The 24213-nt window shown below is 47.9% G+C and overlaps 1 protein-coding gene and 1 long non-coding RNA gene across 5 annotated transcripts in view; one reads left to right on the top strand and one right to left on the bottom strand.

Annotated features, from left to right (window-relative positions):
- The window catches only part of LOC129826531 (methylcytosine dioxygenase TET3-like), a 68012-nt gene that overhangs the window by 17678 nt on the left and 26121 nt on the right, over positions 1–24213 (top strand). For 3 of the 4 annotated variants that reach the window (XM_055887377.1, XM_055887378.1, XM_055887380.1), the window contains one exon: positions 16469–19382. In XM_055887377.1, coding sequence (XP_055743352.1) covers positions 16469–19382 — 2914 coding nt within the window. Of the gene's footprint in view, positions 1–3302; positions 3875–16468; positions 19383–24213 lie in introns of those variants that run through there. The other variant, XM_055887379.1, reaches the window with a different exon arrangement.
- On the bottom strand, positions 1837–5249 carry LOC129826534 (uncharacterized). Its single transcript, XR_008755042.1, has 2 exons — positions 4738–5249; positions 1837–4621 (listed from the first exon to the last, which is right to left on the bottom strand). It is a non-coding gene; the product is annotated as an uncharacterized LOC129826534 (long non-coding RNA).

Below are 24213 nucleotides of genomic sequence, written 5' to 3' on the forward strand. Positions count from 1 at the left end.
ACCACTCAGCATTCATCCTCACCAATGCACCCACTGACCCTCTGTCAATGTGTATGTGTGAGTGAGAGCACAATCCAATGTGTTGCACAATCCAATGTGTTACACAAGCCAGCCAGCCAGCCTGTACTCTGCAGTATTTACTCTTCTGTGTACAGATAGAGGAACAAACCTCTAAATGTTCATTTGCGTGTGTTCCCCTGTTTGTGTGACCCTTAGTGTGTTTGCCTGTGTGTGTTTCTCTGCCTGTGTGCTTATGCATGTCTCTGTGTGTGTGTGTGTGTGTGTCACATGGAGCATGTGTGTCAGAACAGATGACCTTGATGGTATGAGGCTGGAGGGGAGGAGGGTGTGTAATGTGGTAATGTGGGTCAGGGACTGACAGGAAGACATTAGAGTGGGGGTTGGACCCTGCTCTGTCAGGAACACAGAGCAATGATCTGATTTGGGTGTCTGGACTCTGTCATCTATTGATGAGCTAGGCTGTGTTCCTCATAAGAAGATATGCACTGTATACTGCATAGTCCTCTGCTGTTAGAGAAGATGGGACCTGAATGGAAGACAAGGTGGTTGTTCTGACACAAGCCTCCCTACACATGAGGGGAGAGGGTTGCATGTGGTTGCATCATCCGCTAGGGCTACTTGATGTCTTACACCTGCCATCTTCTACACTGAGAGCTGGGCTCCTCTGTACCCTGTAGAAATAAATCATATGCGCTGTTTGTCATGTTTTGTCATTTACATCATTGAGATTCACCCCACCTGTCTTGATCAGTGGAGGCTGGTGGGAGGAGCTGTAGGAGGATGGGCTCATTGTAATGGCTGGAGTGGAATAAATGGAACGGTATCAAACACATCAAGCATATGGAAACCACGTTTGACTCCGTTCCGTTTATTACATTCCGGCCAGTTCAATGAGCCCATCCTCCTATAGCTCCTCCCACCAGCCTCCACTGGTCTTGGTAAAGTAGGTACATTCATGTGTTGGTGTGTGTGTGTGTGTGTGTGTGTTGTTTTCTTGTCAGTGTGGGTGAATGGTTGGATGAGAAGATGAGTCAGACTCGTAGTCATGGTAAAAATGTGAACACAGCTGCACTTCTCTACACTGTCAGCACTCCTAAAAGGCCAATACTCTGCTTTGTGCGTGTGTGGAAGAGTGAGAGATGGAGAGAGGCAGAGGTGTTGAATCACACCTCCTGATGATTGTCTAAGTTCATTTCTCAGATGCCACATACCACACACCTCATGTTCAAATAGAGTACTCCTACTGTACGTGTTGAATTGTCCTTCTGGTTTTGGAATCATCACATTCTCCTTCTTTAGGTGTCCCTCATCAAACCAGCACCTGTGGTGTTATTATTCACTACGTCAGTTTATCGTTGCTATGGAAATACCCTGTATTGTTTTGAGAGCAGAGCACTCACTTTTCTATCAAGTCCTTGAAAGTGGTCTATGTGCTAGTTGTGTGCTTTGTGGTTAGAGAGTAAACAAGGTTGTTATGTCTGTTAGGGCTTTAGGAGAACACACAGGGCCTTCAGAAAGTATTCATACTCCTTGACTTATTCCACATTATGTTGTGTTACAGCCTCAAAATGGATTATATTGATATTTTTTCTCACTCATCTAATACTCTGCATGCCAGTCTCTCTTGGCGAAGATTTAAGGAAAGACTGAATGCGTCACTTCTTGTTTTTCTAAGAAACTACAAATAGTTTGCATAGTCAACTTACACACAGCACTGACGCACACACTTACCCCACCAGACATGCCACCAGGGGCCTTTTCACAGTCCCCTGGTCCAGAACAATTCAAGGAAACATACAGTATTATACAGAGACATGAGTGCATGGAACTCCCTTCCATCTTATATAGCGCAGATGAACAGCAAACCTGGTTTCATAAAAAATAAATACAGAAATACATCACGGCACAACACCTCTCCCCCAAGTGACCTACTTGTTGTGTGTATGTACTGACATGTATAGCTGATAACTGATAGATGCATGCACACTACATGTTCATGTTTTTAAATGTATGTAAATTGTAAAGTATTTTGTCTGTAAAGTCCTTTTCGTTATGTATCAGACCCCAGTAAATCTAGCTGTCACCTTTGGCTTGGGCTAATGGGGATCCTAATAAATCAAAAATCATCCACATTTCACTTTGAAAAGAGTGGATGTTAGTTTGTCCCCATCCTACGTATAAAGGGCTGGTTTACTGGACACCAGTAAGGGTGCGTGGGTAAAATCACTGGGGAAGCTGGAGGGGAGGAGTGTGTTACTTTATGGGAAGCCTGGCTTCCCTTGGCATCCATGAATACGCACCACTGCTGAACACAGATTAAGCCTAGTCTTGGACTAGAAACAAACTCAATGGAAATTCTTTAATCTGTGTCCAGAAAACAGCCCTTTATGGGTCCACAATAGAGTCCGGACATGGCCGTCAACTTTGAAGTGACTCTGACGTACTTAGGTGACTACCAGGGCCAATAGGGCTCATCAGGGATGTGGCGGTCTTGCCATACTAGATAAGTAGGTCTGTTGTCTGAGGTATGATGCCTGCTGGTCTGTTCTTCCCAGGCGGTCTATCACAAAACAGTAGCACTAACCTAAAACTACCTCAGGGTTACTGTAACTAACATGGATTATGTTTGCTTACTTTTTTGGAAAGAAATGAATTTAAAAAAACGTATAGTTCTGACAGGAGAATTGGAGTGTAGACTGCTATTAGTAGATGCATCTGCTGTATATAGTGGCCAACTAGTTGCTTAAAAGCATCACGATTATTTCACCGAACTCCAACTTTGGTTTTTGGTCTATATGACATAGCGAGAACAACTTTTTAGAAATAGGTTTGGCTAATCAAATTCATATTGTGAATTCATATTCATGTTGTATTCAAGTGTCAAATAATGTAGCATTTCTGGTTCTAAAAACTGGCGAGTGGTACACGGTGGTACACAGTTAGCTTATTTTGTTGTTGTTTTACATGCTCATCTGCTCACAACAAGAGAGTGTGTGCTATTCTAGAGAATGGAGAGGGTTAAGTTCGCTTTAAGCGCAAGAAATGCTGTGTCACTGTACTGGGGGAGAGAGAAAGCGTAGTAGTCAGGAGGGTGGATGAATGAGAGTGTGTGTGATGGGGGAAGGGGTCTACACACTGTCCTATGACACATCCGCCCAGCCTGTGCGAGCGGGTGGGCAGGGTGAGAGCGAGGTTGTGAGATTCTGATGATGTAACAGCTATGTCATAACTACATGCTTTCACTAGCTCTCACGCCCACCTGCCCTCTCTCTTTCATTGGTGCTTCCTGGGCATGTGACATAACAAACTTCCCTTTACTAGGCACCGGCTTGGGTTGTGCCGTGTTTGTCTTTGGGTTGTGTGTGTGTGAGTGTGTGCCAGACAGCGCTGGTGGAGGACTGTGAACAACAGGGCCAGAGAGTAAAAGCCTCAGAACGGGTTGGAGAGACACTGACTGCAATGAACGTGGAGCGAAGGAAAGCAAAGGAAGGGACGGAAACCGAACTAGTGAGAGAGAAAGCAGGAGCGAAAGAGAGCGTGAAAGACAGAGATCGAGGGAGAGGTTACTCAAGTTAATCCAGCAAGTGCGCAGCGCTCACATGCTCAGTGAGGGATAATAAGAGAACGATACTGCGCAGGAGCCAACAAGGATCTCATCTGCATGGAGGAGAGAAGAGACGTCGGCCATGTTTTTTCCCCCTCTTCTTCCATAAATACGATTCCAAACTTCTAGCAGTGCTGCTGAAGGAGAGAGTGAGGACAGAGAGAAGAGAAGGTGCAGAGAAGGGCGGTCAGAGTGGTAGCATGAACAAGTGGAGCGAGCCAGCGACGATGGTGCTAAAGCTGAGCAATGGTGAGGGGATAACGTTGGAAAAACATTGGAGGGACCGAGTGAGACTGAAAGACCAACCCGGCCGACTGGAAGGAGAGGGAAAGCAGCCACGCCATGGAGAAGGAGAGACGCCGGAATCGTTTCTGTCCTCTTACGCTTTGGTGCAAATTATGTTGCTGTTTGTCGACGTCTCTAGTACCACCATGTCACTGCGGACGTCCTCTGTCAAGCGACAAGCCGCTCGATCTCTGTTCCCTCTTCCTTCTCTTATCCATGGTCTCCTCTCTTGCTAGAGCCGAAGTCACATGAATAAGACAACTTACTAGGTTGTTATGTGTGTGTGTGAGTGTTGCATTTCTGTAGCTCAACATCTCTCCTTACTCTCCCCTCTATGTTCTTCTCCTCTCTACTGTCTCTCTAGCTTCCTTTATCCCTGTGGTTAGTATGTTGCCAAACTGTCGTCGACCGTTGCTTGTCCTGTTCCCCAGCCTCTAGTCCTCTAGTCTTTATCACTCTCTCTCAATCACATTCAATTCTCCATTCTCTTTGTCTTTCACGTGTATGAATCAAGAAATGAAAGGCATTAGAAACGATTGAGTGTAAAACGTATTTGCACCTTTTTTAAAGTCATCTCAAGCCATCGCTATCCTCTGGTATTTAGGAGACTCGCTGTGCATTGTCTCGCCTTCACAAGTCCTAGACTGCTCCTCTTCCCCCGGTATTACCTCGTAATGAGCGACACATCAGCCAGCGGTGAAGGTAACAGACCTGTAGAGAAATAAATAAATAGTTATTATTAACATAGTTGTGGTAAAAGGCAGAGAAACAAACAGAGAGATGGTCATCGGCTTTGTGGCGGCCAATGGACTATGACAGAAACAGACCTAAAGATGGAAGTACAGCTTGTCTCGCAGGAGAAAGAGGAGTCTGAATCGGTCAGATTCAAACCACCTACAGAGATTCTCATGTTGTTTTTCTTTCATTTTTTAAATTTTCCTGTTAATGTCCAGAGAGGGCTGCTGAGATTGGCGTTCGCCTGCGACTAGCGGCTTCCATCACCTCCGTGCTCAAAAACCGCTCCGCTCTCAGATATCCAAATTATTAGACGCTACTGGATAGACTAAAACACATAACATCATGTTTTATGAAACACACTGTTATGTATTCAAAGTGTTAGTTTTCAATAAGGGTTTGTGTGGGAGAGAGAGAGAGAGCATTGCCTGGTAACAGCTCTGCTGCAATGTGCTGCTGTTTCTAGGGCTGCCACTAGCCTCCCAGCCTCCCCCCCTCTCTCCCTCTCTCTCTCGCGGCTAGCTGCACACTCCTCCATTCTCTCTTACGTGCCCACTGTGCCTCAGAAAATGGCCTCTCACTCTGCACACACAGAAGAGAGAGGGGGAGGAGAGGGAGAAAGAGACTGACTGAGCGAGAGGTAGAGGAGCGGAGGGAGAGAGAGAGGGGAAGGTGGGGGCTGCAAGGAGATCCAGACTGAGCGTAAGAGAAAGAAAAAGGAAGGAAGGAGCAGAGAGGGATAATGAGAGAGGAAAAGGGAGAGAACCGAAAGCGACGGCCGTAAGAAGAGACAGAGAGCGAGCGTGTGTTGGTTGGTTGGGGGAGGTGTGTGTGAATGTGCCGCACTGACTATAAAAAAAAGCCTCCACCAGATTGCTAGTGGCTCTTGTCCTATAGCACCACTATTCCATGCTCCTCTTTACCTCTTCTCCCCTCTGTGTTTCTCCACTACGACTGTCAGGACGTCTAGACCCATGTAAGTACTGGAGCTGTCTGGGGCTCTTTGCTGTTTTTTTTCTCATGGTTCCTTTTTCACGTTTTCTCTGAGAGACAAGGCAGGGAAGGCAGGGGAGGGAGTGGGGTTGGGGGTGGGAGAAGGAGGAAGGGAGGGAAGGAGTGGGGTGGAGTGAGAGAGTGGGGTAGGAGAATGAGGGAGGGAGTGGGGGTGGGAGGAGGGAGGGAGTGGGGTTGGGGGTGGGAGGAGGAGGGAGGGAGTGGGGTTTGTGTTGGGGGTGGGAGAAGGAGGGAGGGAGTGGGGTTTGTGTTGGGGGTGGGAGAAGGAGGGAGGGAGTGGGGTTTGGGTTGGGGGTGGGAGAAGGAGGGAGGGAGTGGGGTTTGTGTTGGGGTGGGAGAAGGAGGGAGGGAGTGGGGTTTGTGTTGGGGGTGGGAGAAGGAGGGAGGGAGTGGGGTTTGTGTTGGGGGTGGGAGAAGGAGGGAGGGAGTGGGGTTTGTGTTGGGGGTGGGAGAAGGAGGGAGGGAGTGGGGTTTGTGTTGGGGGTGGGAGAAGGAGGGAGGGAGTGGGGTTTGTGTTGGGGGTGGGAGAAGGAGGGAGGGAGTGGGGTTTGTGTTGGGGGTGGGAGAAGGAGGGAGGGAGTGGGGTTTGTGTTGGGGGTGGGAGAAGGAGGGAGGGAGTGGGGTTTGTGTTGGGGGTGGGAGAAGGAGGGAGGGAGTGGGGTTTGTGTTGGGGGTGGGAGAAGGAGGGAGGGAGTGGGGTTTGTGTTGGGGGTGGGAGAAGGAGGGAGGGAGTGGGGTTTGTGTTGGGGGTGGGAGAAGGAGGGAGGGAGTGGGGTTTGTGTTGGGGGTGGGAGAAGGAGGGAGGGAGTGGGGTTTGGGTTGGGGGTGGGAGAAGGAGGTAGGGAGTGGGGTTTGTGTTGGGGGTGGGAGAAGGAGGGAGGGAGTGGGGTTTGTGTTGGGGGTGGGAGAAGGAGGGAGGGAGTGGGGTTTGTGTTGGGGGTGGGAGAAGGAGGGAGGGAGTGGGGTTTGTGTTGGGGGTGGGAGAAGGAGGTAGGGAGTGGGGTTTGTGTTGGGGGTGGGAGAAGGAGGGAGGGAGTGGGGTTTGTGTTGGGGGTGGGAGAAGGAGGGAGGGAGTGTGTCTAAATGTGTGGATTTATGTTCAGCTGTCTACTCCCAGGCTTTATGCCCATCTCCCCACCCTCTTGTCTCCCCTCCCTCCCTAATTTTTTGCTTTGTGCTGTCAACCTTGAGGGCATCTGTTTTGGTGTGGTGGAGGTGGGGACTGACGTGTAGTGGTACAGTTGCATGTTGTTTGAAGGGACTAGTCTCAGTGACTATGGTGTCTAACAGGTTAGGCAGTCTCTTCTAGTTTGGCGTGTTGATGTTTTGGATGGAAGCGCCGTGTGTGTGACTGAGTGTCCTGGCAGGAGAGAGTAGGCTCTGGCACGCTGTAAATACTTTTTGGAGCACGTGGTCTGCACTGTCAGAAGCACCGTGGTAGGTACCTGCAGGTGTGAGCGTGCCACAGTGTGTATAGTGCAGTGTGTAGTACGGCGTGTATGAAGAGAGAGAAGGTATTCGTGACAGTCTCATTTGGCTAAATATACACTATATATACTAAAATATGTGGACACCACTTAAAATTTGTGGATTCAGCTATTTCAACCACACCCGTTGTTGCTCAGTGACTTTCAACGTTGCACCGTCATAGGCTGACACCTTTCCAAGAAGTTAGTTCGTCAAATTTTTGCCCTGTTAGAGCTGCCCAGGTCAATTGTAAGTGCTATTACTCTGAAGTGGAAACGTCTAGGAGCAATAACGGCTCAGCCGCGAAGTGGTAGCCCAAACAAGCTCACAGAGCGGGCCCGCCAAGTACTGAAGCACGTAGCGTGTAAAAAATTGTCTGTCCTCGGTTGCAACACTCACTACCGAGTTCCAAACTGCCTCTAAAAGCAACGTCAGCACAATAACTGTTCGCCAGAAGCTTCATGAAATGGGTTTCCATGGCCGAGCAGCCGCGCACAAGCCTAAGATCAACATGCGCAATGCCAGGCATCAGCTGGAGTGGTGTAAAGCTCACCACCATTGGAGCAGTGGAAACGCGTTTTCTGAAGTGATGAATCACGCTTCAGCATCTGGCAGTTCGACGGACGAATCTGGGTTTGGCGGATAACAGGAGAACGCTACCTGCCTGAATGCATAGTGTCATCTGTAAAATTTGGTGGAGGAGTAATAATGGTCTGGGGCTGTTTTTCATGGTTCGGGCTAGGCCCCTTAGTTCCAGTGAAGGGAAATCGTAACGCTACAGCATACAATGACATTCTAGATGATTCTGTGCTTCCAACTTTGTGGCAACAGTTTGTGCAAGGCCCCCGTGCACAAAGCTAGGTCCATACAGAAATTATTTGTCGAGATTGGTGTGGAAGAATTTGACTGGCCTGCACAGAGCCCTGACCTCAACCCCATCAAACACCTTTGGGATGAATTGGAAGACCGGTTGAGAGCCGGGCCTAATCGCCCAACATCAGTGCCCGACCTCACGAATGCTCCTGTGGCTGAATGGAAGCAAGTCCCCACAGCACTGTTCCAACATCTAGTAGGAATCCTTCCCAGAAGAGTGGAGGCTGTTATAGCAGCAAAGGGGGGAACAACTCCATATTAATGCCCACGATTTTGTAATGAGATGTTCGATGAGCAGGTGTCCACATACTTTTGGTCATGTAATGTATCTCGAAAGTCCCAGTTAACCGGTTATGAGAACTGTCATTATGGTTGTGTTATTGTTTGCACAGCAGATCCCTGTAAGTTTCAGTTTGAGACGTGCAAAGCAACAATACAATTGTTATTGTATGTGTTTAAGAGAGAAAAAGAGTGTCAGTATATCAACTGTGTGAAAAGAGGAAAAGTGAGCATGTGACTGACTGTGGGTTGTTGGGTTGTGCATTTTATTGTCCACGCTGATTCAACAGACTAGTTATCCAAACTGTTGTTACACATAACCCCGTCTCAGTTCAGTCTGATCAGTCTGCGGTCGGGCAAATTGGGGCCTCTCACTTATCGTCGGCCGGCTGTCCTCCCCCCACCCCTCCAGGGACCCCCACCAGACACCCGGAACAAAAGGTGAATTATAAGGGCCTGAGCAAGCGGCCCGTCCAATAAGACACTTCAAAAGGCCCATTTAAATATATTCAAACCACGGGAAAAGCAGGATGTCTTTCTACTTCAGCTGTCAACCAACTATATGAATTACAAACGAGAGCTGTGTTCTCACTGTGAACATACTGTCGATATGATCAAGTCTGCATTGTAAACTGACTAGCATTGTACACAGGACTGTTGGGTCATAACTCAAACAACAAACCAGTCTAGTTCCTCTCTTCTAGACATGTTTAATGGTGTAGCCTACCTTTATGTGTACCTGTATATGTGTGTACAGTAAACTGTGAATGTTTGTGTGCATGTGTGTGCGTGCATGTGTGTGTAGTACATGTGTGTGTGTACAGCATACTGTACGTATGTGAGGTGGACATTATTATGACTGTGTTTAATCCTTATAGAGCTCTGTCTGTCTGAGCTCACAATGCTTCAGGCTTTATTAATGTCTGTCTGGACAATAGGGCAGGACTTACCTGCTGTAGCCTCAATGTCATTGCCCTCTGCTCTGGCAGGTCCATTAGATAGTGCCATGTTGAATACTTCCTTATTTAGTTTAGGCTATTGTAGAGGTACAACTTCTAGAATAAGATTTGAAGATGTTCAGAGGCAAATAAAAAGTGTTAAATGTATTATTATTATTTTTTTTTTATATTTAGTGTGACATAGATTTGTGTCTCTGTGTAGAAGTGGTTGAACATACAGTACCAGTCAAAGGTTTGGACACACCTACTCATTCCAGGGTTTTTCTTTATTTTTACTATTTTCTACATTGTAGAATAATAGTGAAGACATCAAAACTATTAAATAACAAATATGGAATCATGTAGTAACCATAAAAGTATTAAACACATTTTATATTTGAGATTCTTCAAAGTAGCCACCCTTTGCGTTGATGACAGCTTTGCACACTCTTGGCATTCTCTCATTGCCAAAATCCCAAAGTTTCCCTTTAACTGTGCGTGATAACAGTGCAGATACACGATTCAAGCAGAGATCTGTTGCATTTTTTAAAGTCAGTGTCATGTTGAGAGGGCTGCAGCAATATACACTGAGTATACCAAACATTAGGAATACCTTCCTAATATTGAGTTTCAACCCCCCCCCCCCCCCCCCCCCTTTTCTATATGTCGGGGCATGGACTCTACTAGGTGTTGAAAGCGTTCCACAGAAATGCTGGCCCATGTTGACTCCAATGTTTCCCACGATTGTGTGAAGTTGGCTGGATGTTCTTTGGGTGGTGGAACATTCTTGATACACACAGGAAACTGTTGAGCGTAAAAAAAACCAGCAGTGTTGCAGTTCTTTACACAAACCAGTGCGCCTGGCTCCTACTACCATACCCTGTTCAAAGGCACTTATATTATTTGACTTGCCCATTCACCCTATGAATGGCACACATACACAATCCATGTCTCATTTGTCTGAAGGCTTAAAAATCTTTCTTTAACCTCTCTTCCCCTTCATCTACACTGATTTGAAGTGACATCAATAAAGGATCAAAAGTTTTCACCTGGATTTCCCTGGTCAGTCTATGTCACGGAAAGAGCAGGTGTCCTTAATGTTTTATACACTCAGTGTAGAGTGTTTTGACAACAGCACTGCTTTGGTTGCACTGTCAAAATGTCACTTTGTTTTTCCCTCAAATCATCAGCCAGGTCAGATCCTCTCCATAGTGTTTCAGCCTCCCTTCTGCAGGTCTAGTAAACAGTGATGTCATCACAGCTAATGAAATGGATGAGCAGGTTCAACCCCCAGATGAGATCATCAGTATTATGCTCTACCTCTAACGGACGCTAATCGAAGGCTGTAACTACTATCATCTTATTAAGCACACTTGTGAAAGGGCATCAAGAACGTAACCATATACTAACAATAGCTACTCTTTGCTACATCTTTGCCCTCTCGATCCTTCACACATTTGTGTTGCATTTGTTGAGACATCATGCATTGATTGTGTCTAGTCTTATATCATGGTGATATGACATACAGGTGTTGAATGCTGCAGTCTTGTAGAGGTACAGTAGATACAGTAAATAGTCCCTTGTTATAAAGGCCTGAGGGGGGAGAGGTTCAGGACCAAAGGATCAGAAACCAGGAATCCTGCTTGGCTAACCTGATTCAGACAACACTGTTCATTTGGCCAATATAGTAGACAGTCGTTGACAACACAGAGAGCTAATTGACATGTATAGACTGGTAATATACAGTATGTTGACATTCAAACTAGAGGTCGACCGATTATGATTTTTCAACGCCGATACCAATTATTGGAGGACCAAAAAAAGCCGATAGATTAATCTGCCGATTTATTTTATTTTTATTTATTTGTAATAATGACAATTATAACAATACTGAATGAACACTTATTTTAACTTAATATAATACATCAATAAAATCAATTTAGCCTCAAATAAATAATGAAACATGTTCAATTTGGTTTAAATGCAAAAACAAAGTGTTGGAGAAGAAAGTAAAAGTGCAATATGTGCCATGTAAGAAAGCTAACGTTTAAGTTCCTTGCTCAGAACATGAGAACATATGAAAGCTGGTGGTTCCTTTTAACATGAGACTTCAATATTCCAAGGTAAGAAGTTTTAGGTTGTAGTTATTATAGGAATTATAGGACTATTTCTCTCTATATGATTTATATTTCATATACCTTTGACTATTGGATGTTCTTATAGGCACTTTAGTATTGCCAGTGTAACAGTATAGCTTCCGTCCCTCTCCTCGCCCCTACCTGGGCTCAAACCAGGAACACATCGACAACAGCCACCCTCGAAGCAGCGTTACCCATGCAGAGCAAGGGGAACAACTACTCCAAGTCTCAGAGCGAGTGACGTTTGAAACGCTATTAGCGTACACCCCGCTAACTAGCTAGCCATTTCACATCGGTTACACCAGCCTAATCTCGAGAGTTGATAGGCTTGAAGTCATAAACAGCGCAATGCTTGAAGCATTGCGAAGAGCTGCTGGCAAAACACACGAAAGTTCTGTTTGAATGAATGCTTACGAGCCTGCTGGCGCCTACCATCGCTCAGTCAGACTGCTCAATCAAATCATGGACTTAATTATAACATAATAACACACAGAAATACGAGCCTTAGGTCATTAATATGGTCGAATCCGGAAACTATCATCTCGAAAACAAAATGTTTATTCTTTCAGTGAAATACTGAACAGTTCCATATTTTATCTAACGGGTGGCATCCATAAGTCTAAATATTCCTGTTACATTGCACAACCTTCAATGTTATGTCATAATTACGTACATTTCTGGCAAATTAGTTCGCAACGAGCCAGCCGGCCCAAACTGTTGCCTATACCCTGACTCTGCGTGCAATGAACGCAAGTGTCAGGGTTGTGTGCAGCGAAGTAGCAGAGTCAAATGCAGGACACAGGTGTTGAGCGAAACACAAAACGTTTACTCAAAATCACAGCAAAAATCCACAAAGGGAATAATAAGAAATAACAACAACCACTAACGTAACAAACAATCACGGACAAAACAGAAATGAAAGCCAGAGGGTTAAATAGGGAACATAATAGGGGAATTGAAACCAGGTGTGTAATTATGCAGACAAAACGAAACAGAAAAATGGATCGGTGGTGACTAGAAAGCCGGTGACGTCAACCGCCGAACACCACCCGAACAAGGAGAAGGGCCGACTTCGGCGGAAGTCGTGACAGTACGCGCGACGACACCGGCCTCGAGGACGACCCGGAGGACGAGGTGCAGGGCGATCTGGGTGGAGACGGTGAAACTCTTGTAACATAGATGGATCTAGAATGTCCTCCACCGGTACCCAGCATCTCTCCTCCGGACCGTACCCCTCCCACTCCACGAGGTACTGAAGGCCCCTCGCCCGACGCCTAGAATCCATGATGGCTCTTACGCTATACGCCGGGACCCCCTCGATGTCAAGAGGGGGCGGAGGAACCTCCCGCACCTCAGACTGCTGGAGCGGACCAGCCACCACCGGCCTGAGGAGAGACACATGGAACGAGGGGTTAATACGGTAATCAGGGGGGAGTTGTAACCTATAAAAAACCTCGTTCAATCTCCTCAGGACTTTAAATGGCCCCACAAACCGCGGACCCAGTTTCCGGCAGGGCAGGTGAAGGGGTAGGTTTCGGGTCGAGAGCCAGACCCGATCCCCCGGTGCATACACCGGGGCCTCACTGCGGTGGCGGTCGGCACTCGCTTTTTGTCTCCTGATGGCACGTTGTAGCCGTACGTGGGCAGCGTTCCAAGTCTCCTCTGAGTGCCGAAACCATTCATCCACCGCAGGAGCGTCAATCTGGCTCTGATGCCATGGTGCCAGGACCGGCTGGTTACCTAGCACACACTGAAAAGGTGATAGGTTGGTAGAGGAGTGGCGGAGGGAGTTTTGGGCCATCTCGGCCCAGGGGATGTAAGCTGCCCACTCCCCCGGCCGGTCCTGGCAATAGGACCTCAGAAACCTACCCACATCCTGGTTTACTCTTTCCACCTGCCCGTTGCTCTCGGGGTGGAAACCTGAGGTAAGACTGACCGAGATCCCCAGGCGTTCCATAAACGCCCTCCAGACTCTAGACGTAAATTGGGGACCCCGATCAGAAACTATATCCGCAGGCACCCCGTAGTGCCGGAATACATGGGTGAACAGAGCCTCCGCAGTTTGTAGAGCCGTAGGGAGACCGGGCAAAGGAAGGAGACGGCAGGACTTAGAAAACCGATCCACAACGACCAGGATCGTGGTGTTACCCCGCGACGGGGGAAGATCCGTCACGAAATCCACCGATAGGTGTGACCATGGTCGCTGTGGAACGGGAAGGGGTTGTAATTTCCCTCTGGGCAGATGTCTAGGTGCCTTGCACTGTGCATATACCAAACAGGAGGAAACATAAACCCGCACGTCCTTAGCTAAAGTGGGCCACCAGTACTTCCCAGAAAGGCAGCGCACCGTCCGACCGATACCAGGATGACCAGAGGAGGGTGACGTATGAGCCCAACAGGTCAAACGATCGCGGACATCAAACGGAACGTACAGACGCCCAGCTGGACAGTCATGTGGAATGGACTCTGTACGTGACGCCCGTTCGATGTCCGCGTCCACCTCCCACACCACCGGTGCCACCAGGCGAGAGGCTGTAATTATGGGAGTGGGATCTGTGGACCTCTCCTCTGTATCATACAGCCGGGACAGTGCATCTGCCTTAACGTTCTGGGAACCTGGTTTGTAGGTAAGGGTGAAATCAAAACGGGTGAAAAACATGGCCCACCTTGCCTGGCGAGGGTTCATTCTCCTCGCTGCCCGTATGTACTCCAGATTGCGGTGGTCAGTCCAAATGAGAAAAGGGTGTCTAGCCCCCTCAAGCCAGTGTCTCCACGCTTTCAGAGCCATGACAACAGCCAGCAACTCCCGGTCCCCCACATCATAGTTTTGCTCCGCCGGGCTGAGCTTCTTCGAAAAGAAGGCACAGGGGCGGAGCTTTAGTGGCGTACCCGAACGCTGAGACAGCACAGCCCCTATCCCCGCCTCGGACGCGTCCACCTCAACTATGAATGCTAAGGAAGGATCAGGATGAGCCAGAACTGGCGCCGAGGTAAACAGAGCCTTCAGGTGACCAAAAGCCCTGTCCGCCCCAGCTGTCCACTGCAGTCGCACCGGTCCTCCCTTCAGCAGTGAGGTAATGGGAGCCGCTACCTGACCAAAACCCCGGATAAATCTCCGGTAGTAGTTGGCAAACCCTAAAAACTGCTGCACCTCCTTTACCGTGGTTGGAGTCGGCCAATTACACACGGCTGAAATGCGGTCATTCTCCATCTCTACCCCTGACGCTGAAAAGCGGTACCCTAGACTGTGTAACATGGTCGCGTGCTGTTGAACTTGCTCCTCGACTGGGAGAGAGGGGCTGGCTGTGCCTGCTGACTCCATTTGAAGTTTGGTCCGTGATTCTGTCAGGGTTGTGTGCAGCGAAGTAGCAGAGTCAAATGCAGGACACAGGTGTTGAGCGTAACACAAAACGTTTACTCAAAATCACAGCAAAAATCCACAAAGGGAATAATAAGAAATAACAACAACCACTAACGTAACAAACAATCACGGACAAAACAGAAATGAAAGCCAGGGGGTTAAATAGGGAACATAATAGGGGAATTGAAACCAGGTGTGTAATTATGCAGACAAAACAAAACGAAACAGAAAAATGGATCGGTGGTGACTAGAAAGCCGGTGACGTCGACCGCCGAACACCACCCGAACAAGGAGAAGGGCCGACTTCGGCGGAAGTCGTGACAGCAAGAGAAGTGACACAATTTCACCTGGTTAATATTGCCTGCTAACCTGGATTTCTTTTAGCTAAATATGCAGGTTTAAAAATATATACTTCTGTGAATTGATTTTAAGAAAGGCATTGATGTTTATGGTTAGGTACAATCGTGCAACGATTGTGCTTTTTTCGCAAATGCACTTTTGTTAAATCATCCCCAGTTTGGCGAAGTTGGCTGTCTTTGTTAGGAAGAAATAGTCTTCACACAGTTCGCAATGAGCCAGGCAGCCCAAACTGCTGCATATGCCCTGACTCTGTTGCAAGAGAAGTGACACCATTTCCCTAGTTAAAAGAAATTCATGTTAGCAGGCAATATTAACTAAATATGCAGGTTTAAAAATATATACTTGTGTATTGATTTTAAGAAATACATTGATGTGAGCAACGACAGTCCTTTTTCGCGAATGTGCACCACATCGATTATATGCAATGCAGGACACGCTAAATAAACTAGTAATATCATCAACCATGTGTAGTTAACTAGTGATTATGATTGATTGATTGATTGTTTTTTATAATATAAGTTTAATGCTAGCTAGCAATTTACCTTGGCTTCTTACTGCATTCGCATAACAGGCAGGCTCCTCGTGGAGTGCAATGTAAAGCAGCTGGTTAGAGCGCTGTACTAGTTAACTGAAAGGTTGCAAGATTGAATCCCCGAGCTGACAAGGTAAAAACCTGTCGTTCTGCCCCTGAACAAGGCAGTTAACCCACTGTTCCTAGGCCGTCATTGAAAATAAGAATGTGTTCTTAACTGACTTGCCTAGTTAAATAAAGCTGTAAAAAATAAATATCGGCCAAATCGGTGTCCAAAAATTTCCGATTGTTATGAAAACTTCAAATCGGCCATAATTAATCGGCCATTCCGATTAACCGGTCGACCTCTAATTCAAACGGGGAAGTTGAGTTGCAAGTTTATTACCAGTAACTATAGAAGTGAATGGTAGATATGCACAATACAATGAATGCTGTAGTTCACCTCATTCTCCTTCACCTTTCACTTGTTCTTCCTCATATAGATAAGATGTTGAGATAATGGCCCTGAATTGTGTGTGTTTGAGTACTTTTTCAATGATCCTTTGTGTCTTTGGGGGGGATGGTACCTTTACATGGTCTGAATACTGTAGTAGTGTGCATATTACTGTGCAATGATGTGACTTTAACATTTCTAGCAAGTGCCCTATCATAATCATTATTATTTGTCTGTTCTCTGTGAATGTTTTGTTTGAGTATAATGTTATATTAAGATGATCAAATGAAGAAACTAGTTGTAAACATGTTTAAACTATATATTTTTGTACATTGATTGCTATTGTTTATTCCATGTTGATGCACAGTTCCTATTTAGTTTTTCTGGTTCCTTGTCCCTAACTTGTGTCCTCTCACTCTCTCACTCAGACTGTTTCGGACGCTCGTTCAGTGGATGGCCCCAGAAGAGGAGGCCAGATGGAAACTGGGTCACATGACCGCCTCGAGGAAGGCGGTTTGCTGAGCCTGGAACTGACCAATGGGGTGAGCCGGCATCCCAGGGACACCCATGAGGAGGGTGGAGCTGGCCTTGAGCCTCAGAGGGAGCCCCAGCGGTCAAGGAGTGTTTCCCCAGGACAGGACTGTGTACCTGGGCACAGCAAAGCCACCCAACCCCATCAGCAGCAGCATTCCAATGGGTGGAGCAGTACTGGTAGGACTCTTGGGAAGCCTGTCCATGAGGCAGACATGGAGGTTGCACGCAACCTGGTAGCCTTCTCAGCCAGTGTGAGTGTGGGCTCCCTGCCCCCCTCAGGTCACCTTAAGCCCCAGTCCCACACCGCCGAGCTGTATGAGAAGTTCAACCAGGAGATGGGAACTGGTGAGGGGGCTGAGGCTCAAGCCAGTCTCCAAGCACCAGAAGGAGGAAACCAGGCTAGCCCCCCAGAGGACCTGAACACCCTGCAGAATGCCCTGAGCCAGGCGCGGCACGGCTACAAGCCCCCCAACTGTGACTGTGATGGGCCAGACTGCCCGGACTACCTGGAGTGGCTGGAGAAGAGGATCAAACAGAGAGGGGCAGGGGAGGAGCGGGACAACAACATGCCCTGCTCCAAGATGACCGCTGACACGCCGCCTCATCAACAGCCCCCACACTCACAGCAGCCCCCCCACCCCCAACCCTATGTCAATGGAGGTAACCCTCCCTCCTGTCCACCACTACACCCACATCAACAGGGACAACATCCAGCCCCTATCCCCTGCTCCCCTCAGGTCCTCTCGATCGCCAAGGAGAAGAACGTCAGTCTGCAGACGGCTATTGCCATCGAGGCCCTGACCCAGCTGTCTGCCACTGTCCCCCAGACCGTGGTCCCTCCTGCCCAGGCCTCCTCCACCAGCCAACCTCAACACCACCCCCAACACCCCCCTCTACACCTCCAGCACGGCACCCTCCTGGTCCCCTCCTCCCCCAACCCCCTCTCCTCTTTGTCCTCCTCGCGTTCACAATCCGTCCCTCCTGGCCTATACCCCCAGCTCCAGCAGAGCCCTGTGTCGTGGGAGCAGCAGCACAGACCCCAGTCCCATGGCCATCCGGCTCACGCCTCCCCTCTCCCGTCCTCCACTTCACCCTTCCCCGGGAAGCCCCAGGCAGGCAGCCTCCTGCCTCACCACCAGCAGTGGCAGCAGCAGCAGCAGCAGCAGGGCCCTGGGGGATCCCAAGAGCAGAGGAACCAGTGGATAAACTCAGATTCCCAGCAGCCTCTCTTCGCCCCTCCGTCCGATGGCCACAGTACTGGCGACCCCATGTCCGAGCTCAAACAGCTACTGGGGGACTCCGGCGGAAAGTACATAAACGGCCCCTTCAAGTTGCCCGTCCCACAGCACCACATCAAGCAGGAACTAGGGATGCCTCGGGTCAAGCAGGAGGTAGACTCCGGGGAGTACCAGAGCTCTGCCTGCGCCTCCATGGGGGGCTGCTACAGCTTAATAAATGGCCAGCAGCAGCCTGGGTACCCTGGTCCACCTCTCTCCCCGGGCAGCGCAGCCATCCGCCACTCCACCCAGGCAGCTCTGCAGCAGCACCTTCACCACAAGAGGAACCTCTTCTCCAACTCTCCTGGCCTCCCAGGCCTCTGCCCTCTGCGGCCCGCCAAGGCCTGCCAGAACCTCCGCAAGTGGTGGCCCCAACAGATGGGCCCCGAGGGCCACCCTGTCCCCGTGGCCATCAAGCAGGAGACCAAGAGGAGGAAGAGCACAGCGGGGACATCTCCGCTCCTCAAGCAGCACCCAGGGGGTGGGATGCTGCTCCAGCCAGGCCCCAAACCCAAGACGATAGTCATCAAGAAGACCAAGCAGAAGGTCTCCCTGCCAACCTTCCTGCCTCACAGACAGATTTCCATACAAAAACCGTCTCCCCTCACCATTACCGGAGCCCTGCCTCTGGCCAGCGCCCACCTAGGTTCTCTCCCTCTCCCTACCTTCCCCCTCCTAAGTAACCCCACTCAGGCTGCCGCAGGCCTCCCTGCCCCAGCCCAATCTCAGGTATCCATTTTAAACTCTTCTATTGCACCCTCTGTCGCTCCTTCTGCCTTGTCTGTAAACACTCCAGACTTCTCAACCCCTCAGCCTCTCCCTGTAGCCCTGGACATCCCAGCAAGCTCAGCGGAGGCCAGCGCCACACAGACCTCCACCACCTCTCAATCCATACCAGGCCTCAGTTCCCTGGACCCCAAGTTCGAGGAGCTGATCTGCCAGTTTGAGGCAGAGTTCGGGGACAGTTCATCCTCGGCCCCAGAGCCCTTCCCTTCACAGATCCAGAGCCAGGACCAGGCCCCTTCATCCTCAGCCCAGCCCGTGGTGACAGAGTCTCAGCCCAAAGGTAACTCAGGACAAGCCAGGCACCCATCACCATCCAGCACTACCATCACTCAGTCCTCCAGCGCTGCTCCATTAGCTCCTACCACAGCCCCACCAGCAGACCAGGACACAGAGGTGGACAAGGAGGAGTCAGGGTGTATGAGTAAAGTAACCTCCACCACACAGCCCTCCACTGAGAGCCCCATGGAGGAGCAGTGGGAGGCAACCAAGCTGCCTCTCTCCCCGTCCCCACTGCCCAAACGCATGAAGATTGAGACCAATGGGAACGTAGCTGTCCTCTCCACCACTGGATTATTCTCTGATGGGGGTGAGGACGACACCCCCACTAAAGATGGATTCCCCCTTAACCCCTCCCTAAAAGGCTTCCTTGAGTCGCCACTACGCTACCTGGACACGCCCATTAAGAGTCTGCTAGACATGCCCGCCAAGGACCCCCAGGCTGAGTTCCCCACCTGCAACTGTGTCGGTGAGTGGTGTGTGTCTGTGTTTGTATTGAACAGTTTGTAGCTACATTTAGACCACTGTTGGCCCCGCAGAGTTACACATGGCTTTACACTCCCAGTGAGTGGGCTTGGGCTGCACACAAATGTTGTTGGTATATTTGGTATATAATAAAAGTATATAGTAAAGAAACACACAAACTCATTTAAAAGACTTACAAAACCAATAACTAGCCTACAGATTCTTCTGCACTTGTTATGTCTAGGGGTCTTAGGCCTAGATATATGGTCTTGATGTGTGCATTAATGTGAGAAATCAGCATTTGACGACGTCGTTAGATGCCCAGGGAGACAGCAACCTTACCTTGGTCCAGGGTCTGCTCTGTCTATCTTGACCTCTTGGTCGGCCAGTTCATGCGGATTATTGTTGGTTCAGATGGTGACAAAAATGAACATACAAAATGGAAAACTACAAACAGGCATGCCCAAGCTAAAGATTCAAAACAAACGAAAGGCCTCATGGCAACCAAAACCAGCAGCCTCACGGCTCTCCAAGCTGGCACTCTGACTGAGGACCTTAACCCTTAGCCTACAGCCGCGGCCCCCGTTGAAATCTAATTAACACAACGAAAAAATTTCCCATCAAAATCTGTCTGTTTAAGCTAGAGATATCTGGTATATTTTTTTGCATGGGTCGCGTCTGAATCCACCACATCTGCGGTGAAAGGTGACAGACCGTGAGACATCCCGAAAATCGGTGTTCTCACGAAATCGTCTGTAGCGTCCGAACGGTTTGGCCTACACTAAATGACCCCTCTGGAAAGCTGAGACTCTCATGAACATGATGGCGTTCTCTGTTTTGCTCTAGGATGCCCACAAGCCTCAGAAGACTCTTCCTAAGGTCCCCGGTACCCGTTTAAAATAATTTATTGAAGTACACTACATGACCAAAAGTATGTGGACACCTGCTCGTCGAACATCTCATTCCAAAATCATGGGCATTAATATGGAGTTGGTCCCCCTTTGCTGCTATAATTGCCTCCACTCTTCTAGGAAGGCTTTGCACTAGATGATGGAACATTGCTGCGGGGACTTGCTTCCATTCAGCCACGAGCATTAGTGAGGTTGGGCACTGATGTTGAGCAATTAGGCCTGGCTCGCAGTCTGCATTCCAATTCATCCCAAAGGTGTTCGATGGGGTTGAGGTCAGGGCTCTGTGCAGGCCAGTCAATTTCTTCCACACCGATCTCAAAAAACCATTTCTGTATGGATCTCGCTTTGTGTACAGAGGTTTTGTCATGCTGAAACAGGAAAGGGCATTCCCCAAACTGTTGCCACGAAGTTGGAAGCACAGAATCGTCTAGAATGCCCAGGATTTTGTATGCTGTAGCTTTAAGATTTCCCTTCACTGGAACTAAGGGGCCTAGCCTGAACCATGAAAAACTTTACAGTTGGAACTATGCATTTGGGCAGGTAGCGTTCTCCTGGCATCCATCAAACCCAGATTTGTCCGTCAGACTGACAGATTTTGAAGCGTGATTCATCACTTCAGAGAACGCGTTTCCACTGCTCCAGAGTCCAATGGCGGCGAGCTTTACACCACTCCAGACGACACTTGGCATTGCACATGGTGATCTTAGGCTTCTGTACGGCTGCTCGGCCATGGAAACCCATTTCATTAAGCTTCCGACGAACAGTTATTGTGCTGACGTTGCTTTTAGAGGCAGTTTGGAACTCAGTAGTAAGTGTTGCAACCGATGACAGATGCTAAACGTTTCAGCACTCGGCCGTCCCGTTCTGTGAGCTTGTGTGGCCTACCAATTTGCCTTTGTTATTCCTAGATGTTTCCACGTAACAATAACAGCACTTAAAGTTGACCGAGGCAGCTCTAGCAGGGCAGGAATTTGACGAACTGACTTGTTGCAAAGGTGGCATCCTATGATGGTACCACGTTGAAAGTCACTGAGTCACTGGCCATTCTACTGCCAATGTTTGTCTATGGGAATTGCATGGCTTTGTGCTCAATTTTATACACCTGTCAGCAACGGGTGTGGCTGAAATAGCAAAATCCACTCATTTGAAGGGGTGTCCACATAATTTTGTATATACAATACCAGTCAAAAGTTTGACACGCCTACTCATTCAAGGGTTGTTCTTTATTTTAATGTGTTCTACATTGTATATTAATAGTGAAGACATCAAAACTATGAACTAACACATGATGTAGTAACCACAAATATATTTTAGATTTTAGATTCTTCAAAGTAGCCACGCTTTGCTTTGATGACAGCTTTGCACACTCTTGGCATTCTCTCAACCAGCTTCACCTGGAATGCTTTTCCAACAGTCTGGAAGGAGTTCCCACATATGCTGAGCACTTCAAACTGCGGTCCAACTCATCTTAAACCATCTCAATTGGGTTGAGATGGTCAAATAGCCCGTACACAGCCTGGAGGTGTGTTGGGTCATTGTCCTGTTGAAAAACAAATGAATGTCCCTCTAAGCGCAAACCAAATGGGTTGGCGTATCGCTGCAGAATGCTGTGGTAGCCATGTTGGTTAAGTGTGCTTTGAATTCTAAATAAATCACAGTGTCACCAGCAAAGCACCCTTACGCCATCACACGTCCTCCTCCATGTTTCACGGTGGGAACCACACATACGGAGGTTATCCGTTCACCTACTCTGCGTCTCACAAAGACACGGCGGTTGGAACCAGAAATCTCGAATTTGGACTCATCCGACCAAAGGACTGATTTCCACATGTCTAATGTCCGTTACTCGTGTTTCTTTGCCCAAGCAAGTCTCTTCTTCTTATTGATGTCCTTTAGTAGTGGTTTATTTGCAGCAATGTGACCATGAAGGCCTGATTCACGCAATCTCCTCTGAACAGTTGATGTTGAGATGTGTCTGTTACTTGAACTCTGTGAAGCATTTATTTGTGCTGCAATTTCTGAGGCTGGTAACTCTGATGAACAAACTTTCTCTTTGCTTATTTGAGCTGTTCTTGCCATAATATGAACTTGGTCTTTTACCAAATAGGGCTGTATAGCTTCTTTATACCACCCCTACCTTGTCACAAGACAAGTGATTGGCTCAAACGCATTAAGAAGGAAAGAAATTCCACAAACTAACTCTTAACAAGGCACACCTGTTAATTTAAATGCATACCAGGTGACTACCACATGAAGCTGGTTGAGAGAATACCAAGAGTGTGCAAAGCTGTCATCAAGGCAAAGGATGGTTACTTTGAAGAATCTGAAATATAAAATATATCATGATTTGTTTAACACTTTTGTGGTTACTACATGATTCCATATGTTATTTCATAGTTTTGATTTAATAGTTTTCACTGTTATTTTAAAAAACCCTTGAATGAGTAGGTGTGCAAACTTTTGACTAGTTTGGACACACCTATGTATACAGTACCAGTGCTTAAAATAAAGGGATAATTACATGTAAAAAAACTAAAGTTCCTTTGGACTCAAAAAAATCTAAAAAAAATCTATCTGTTGTAGTGAATCTGTTAGTCCATGTGTTTCTATTGGCTAATAGCAGTAATGCCAATGTGATTCTTGGTATCTTAAAATGTTAAATCAAATAGCTAAATGATCTTTGGTATGACCATCTTAAAACATTTCCATATGTTAGCTTAGACCCTCCCTCGGCTTAGACCGGGCTTAGACTCTGGAGGGTTCATTGGCAGAACCTGATGTGCTTATCAAACCTTGGCTCAGCACCTAGACCCGATTGCTGCCACCTAGGGGATGAAGTGTGGAAGTGTATCCTATGATCGCATCCATTTATTGTTAATTGAAGACATTTCACATACTGTACAGCAGAGGCTGAGGCTATACAGCAGCCGATGTACACTCTTAGAAAAAAGGTACTCTCTATAACCGAAAAGGGTTATTCGGCTGTCCCCATAGGAGAACCCTTTTTGGTTCCAGGTAGAACCCGATTCGGTTCCATGTAGAATCCTTTGAACAGAGGTTTCTACATGGAACTCAAAAGGTTTCTAGCTGGAACCTAAGAGGGTTCTCCTGTGGGAACCTTTTTTTCTTGGTGTATAGAGGCTGTTACTACTGTACATCAGGTGGTCCAATCACTTCTTCTCCAGCTCTTCTTGCTGGACATGAGTGTGTCTGAGTGTGTGTTGCTAGCCAGCCAGGGTGTGTGTATGTTGCCGGGATGTGCGTCCCGAGCCACTACTCTCCAGTAAGCTACAGTGCAATGTGCATAGAGAGACAGCGGTAACAATAGGGCAGCCATTGTGCCCATTGTGTGGGTTGGCTGTGTGGATCTGGCTGGCTGGCAGACAGCACAGAGCAGATACTCTGTCTAGGCTACATGTCTGACAGAGCGGGACACAGTCTCTTTGGCTTCGTCCCAAATGGCACCCTATTTCCTGTTTTTAGTGCACTGGTCAAAATTAGGCCACTGCTCGGATTCTGACATACAGAGACTAGCTTGACATATACAGTAAGTACTGTGGTAGATCTACTGTAGACCTGGATAGTAGTTTATGTAGTCTACAGCAGTGTATGTTTATATTACAGGACTATATTGTAGTCCTGTAAGTCACTACTGGTCAAAGGATTCTAGTGTTCCGTGTCAGTTGTCTAAATGGTCTGACAGTGTGTTAATTTAACATTTTTAAGTGTTCCGCAGTGGTAAGCAGAGCCAGTGTTTCTCTAAACAGTTTAGTGTGCTCAGCGCAGTGGGGAAGACAGAAAGGAAGAGAGAGACAGAATGAATCAAAGCGAGAGCATGGCATGAGAAGTTCTCTTGGTGACGACTCCCCCACCCCGAGCGAGTTTGATCACACCTCTTCAAACTGTCCTGCAGATGAAGATAGT

Source organism: Salvelinus fontinalis, chromosome 28 (assembly GCF_029448725.1).
Source record: "Salvelinus fontinalis isolate EN_2023a chromosome 28, ASM2944872v1, whole genome shotgun sequence".
Classification (NCBI taxonomy): Eukaryota; Metazoa; Chordata; class Actinopteri; order Salmoniformes; family Salmonidae; genus Salvelinus; species Salvelinus fontinalis.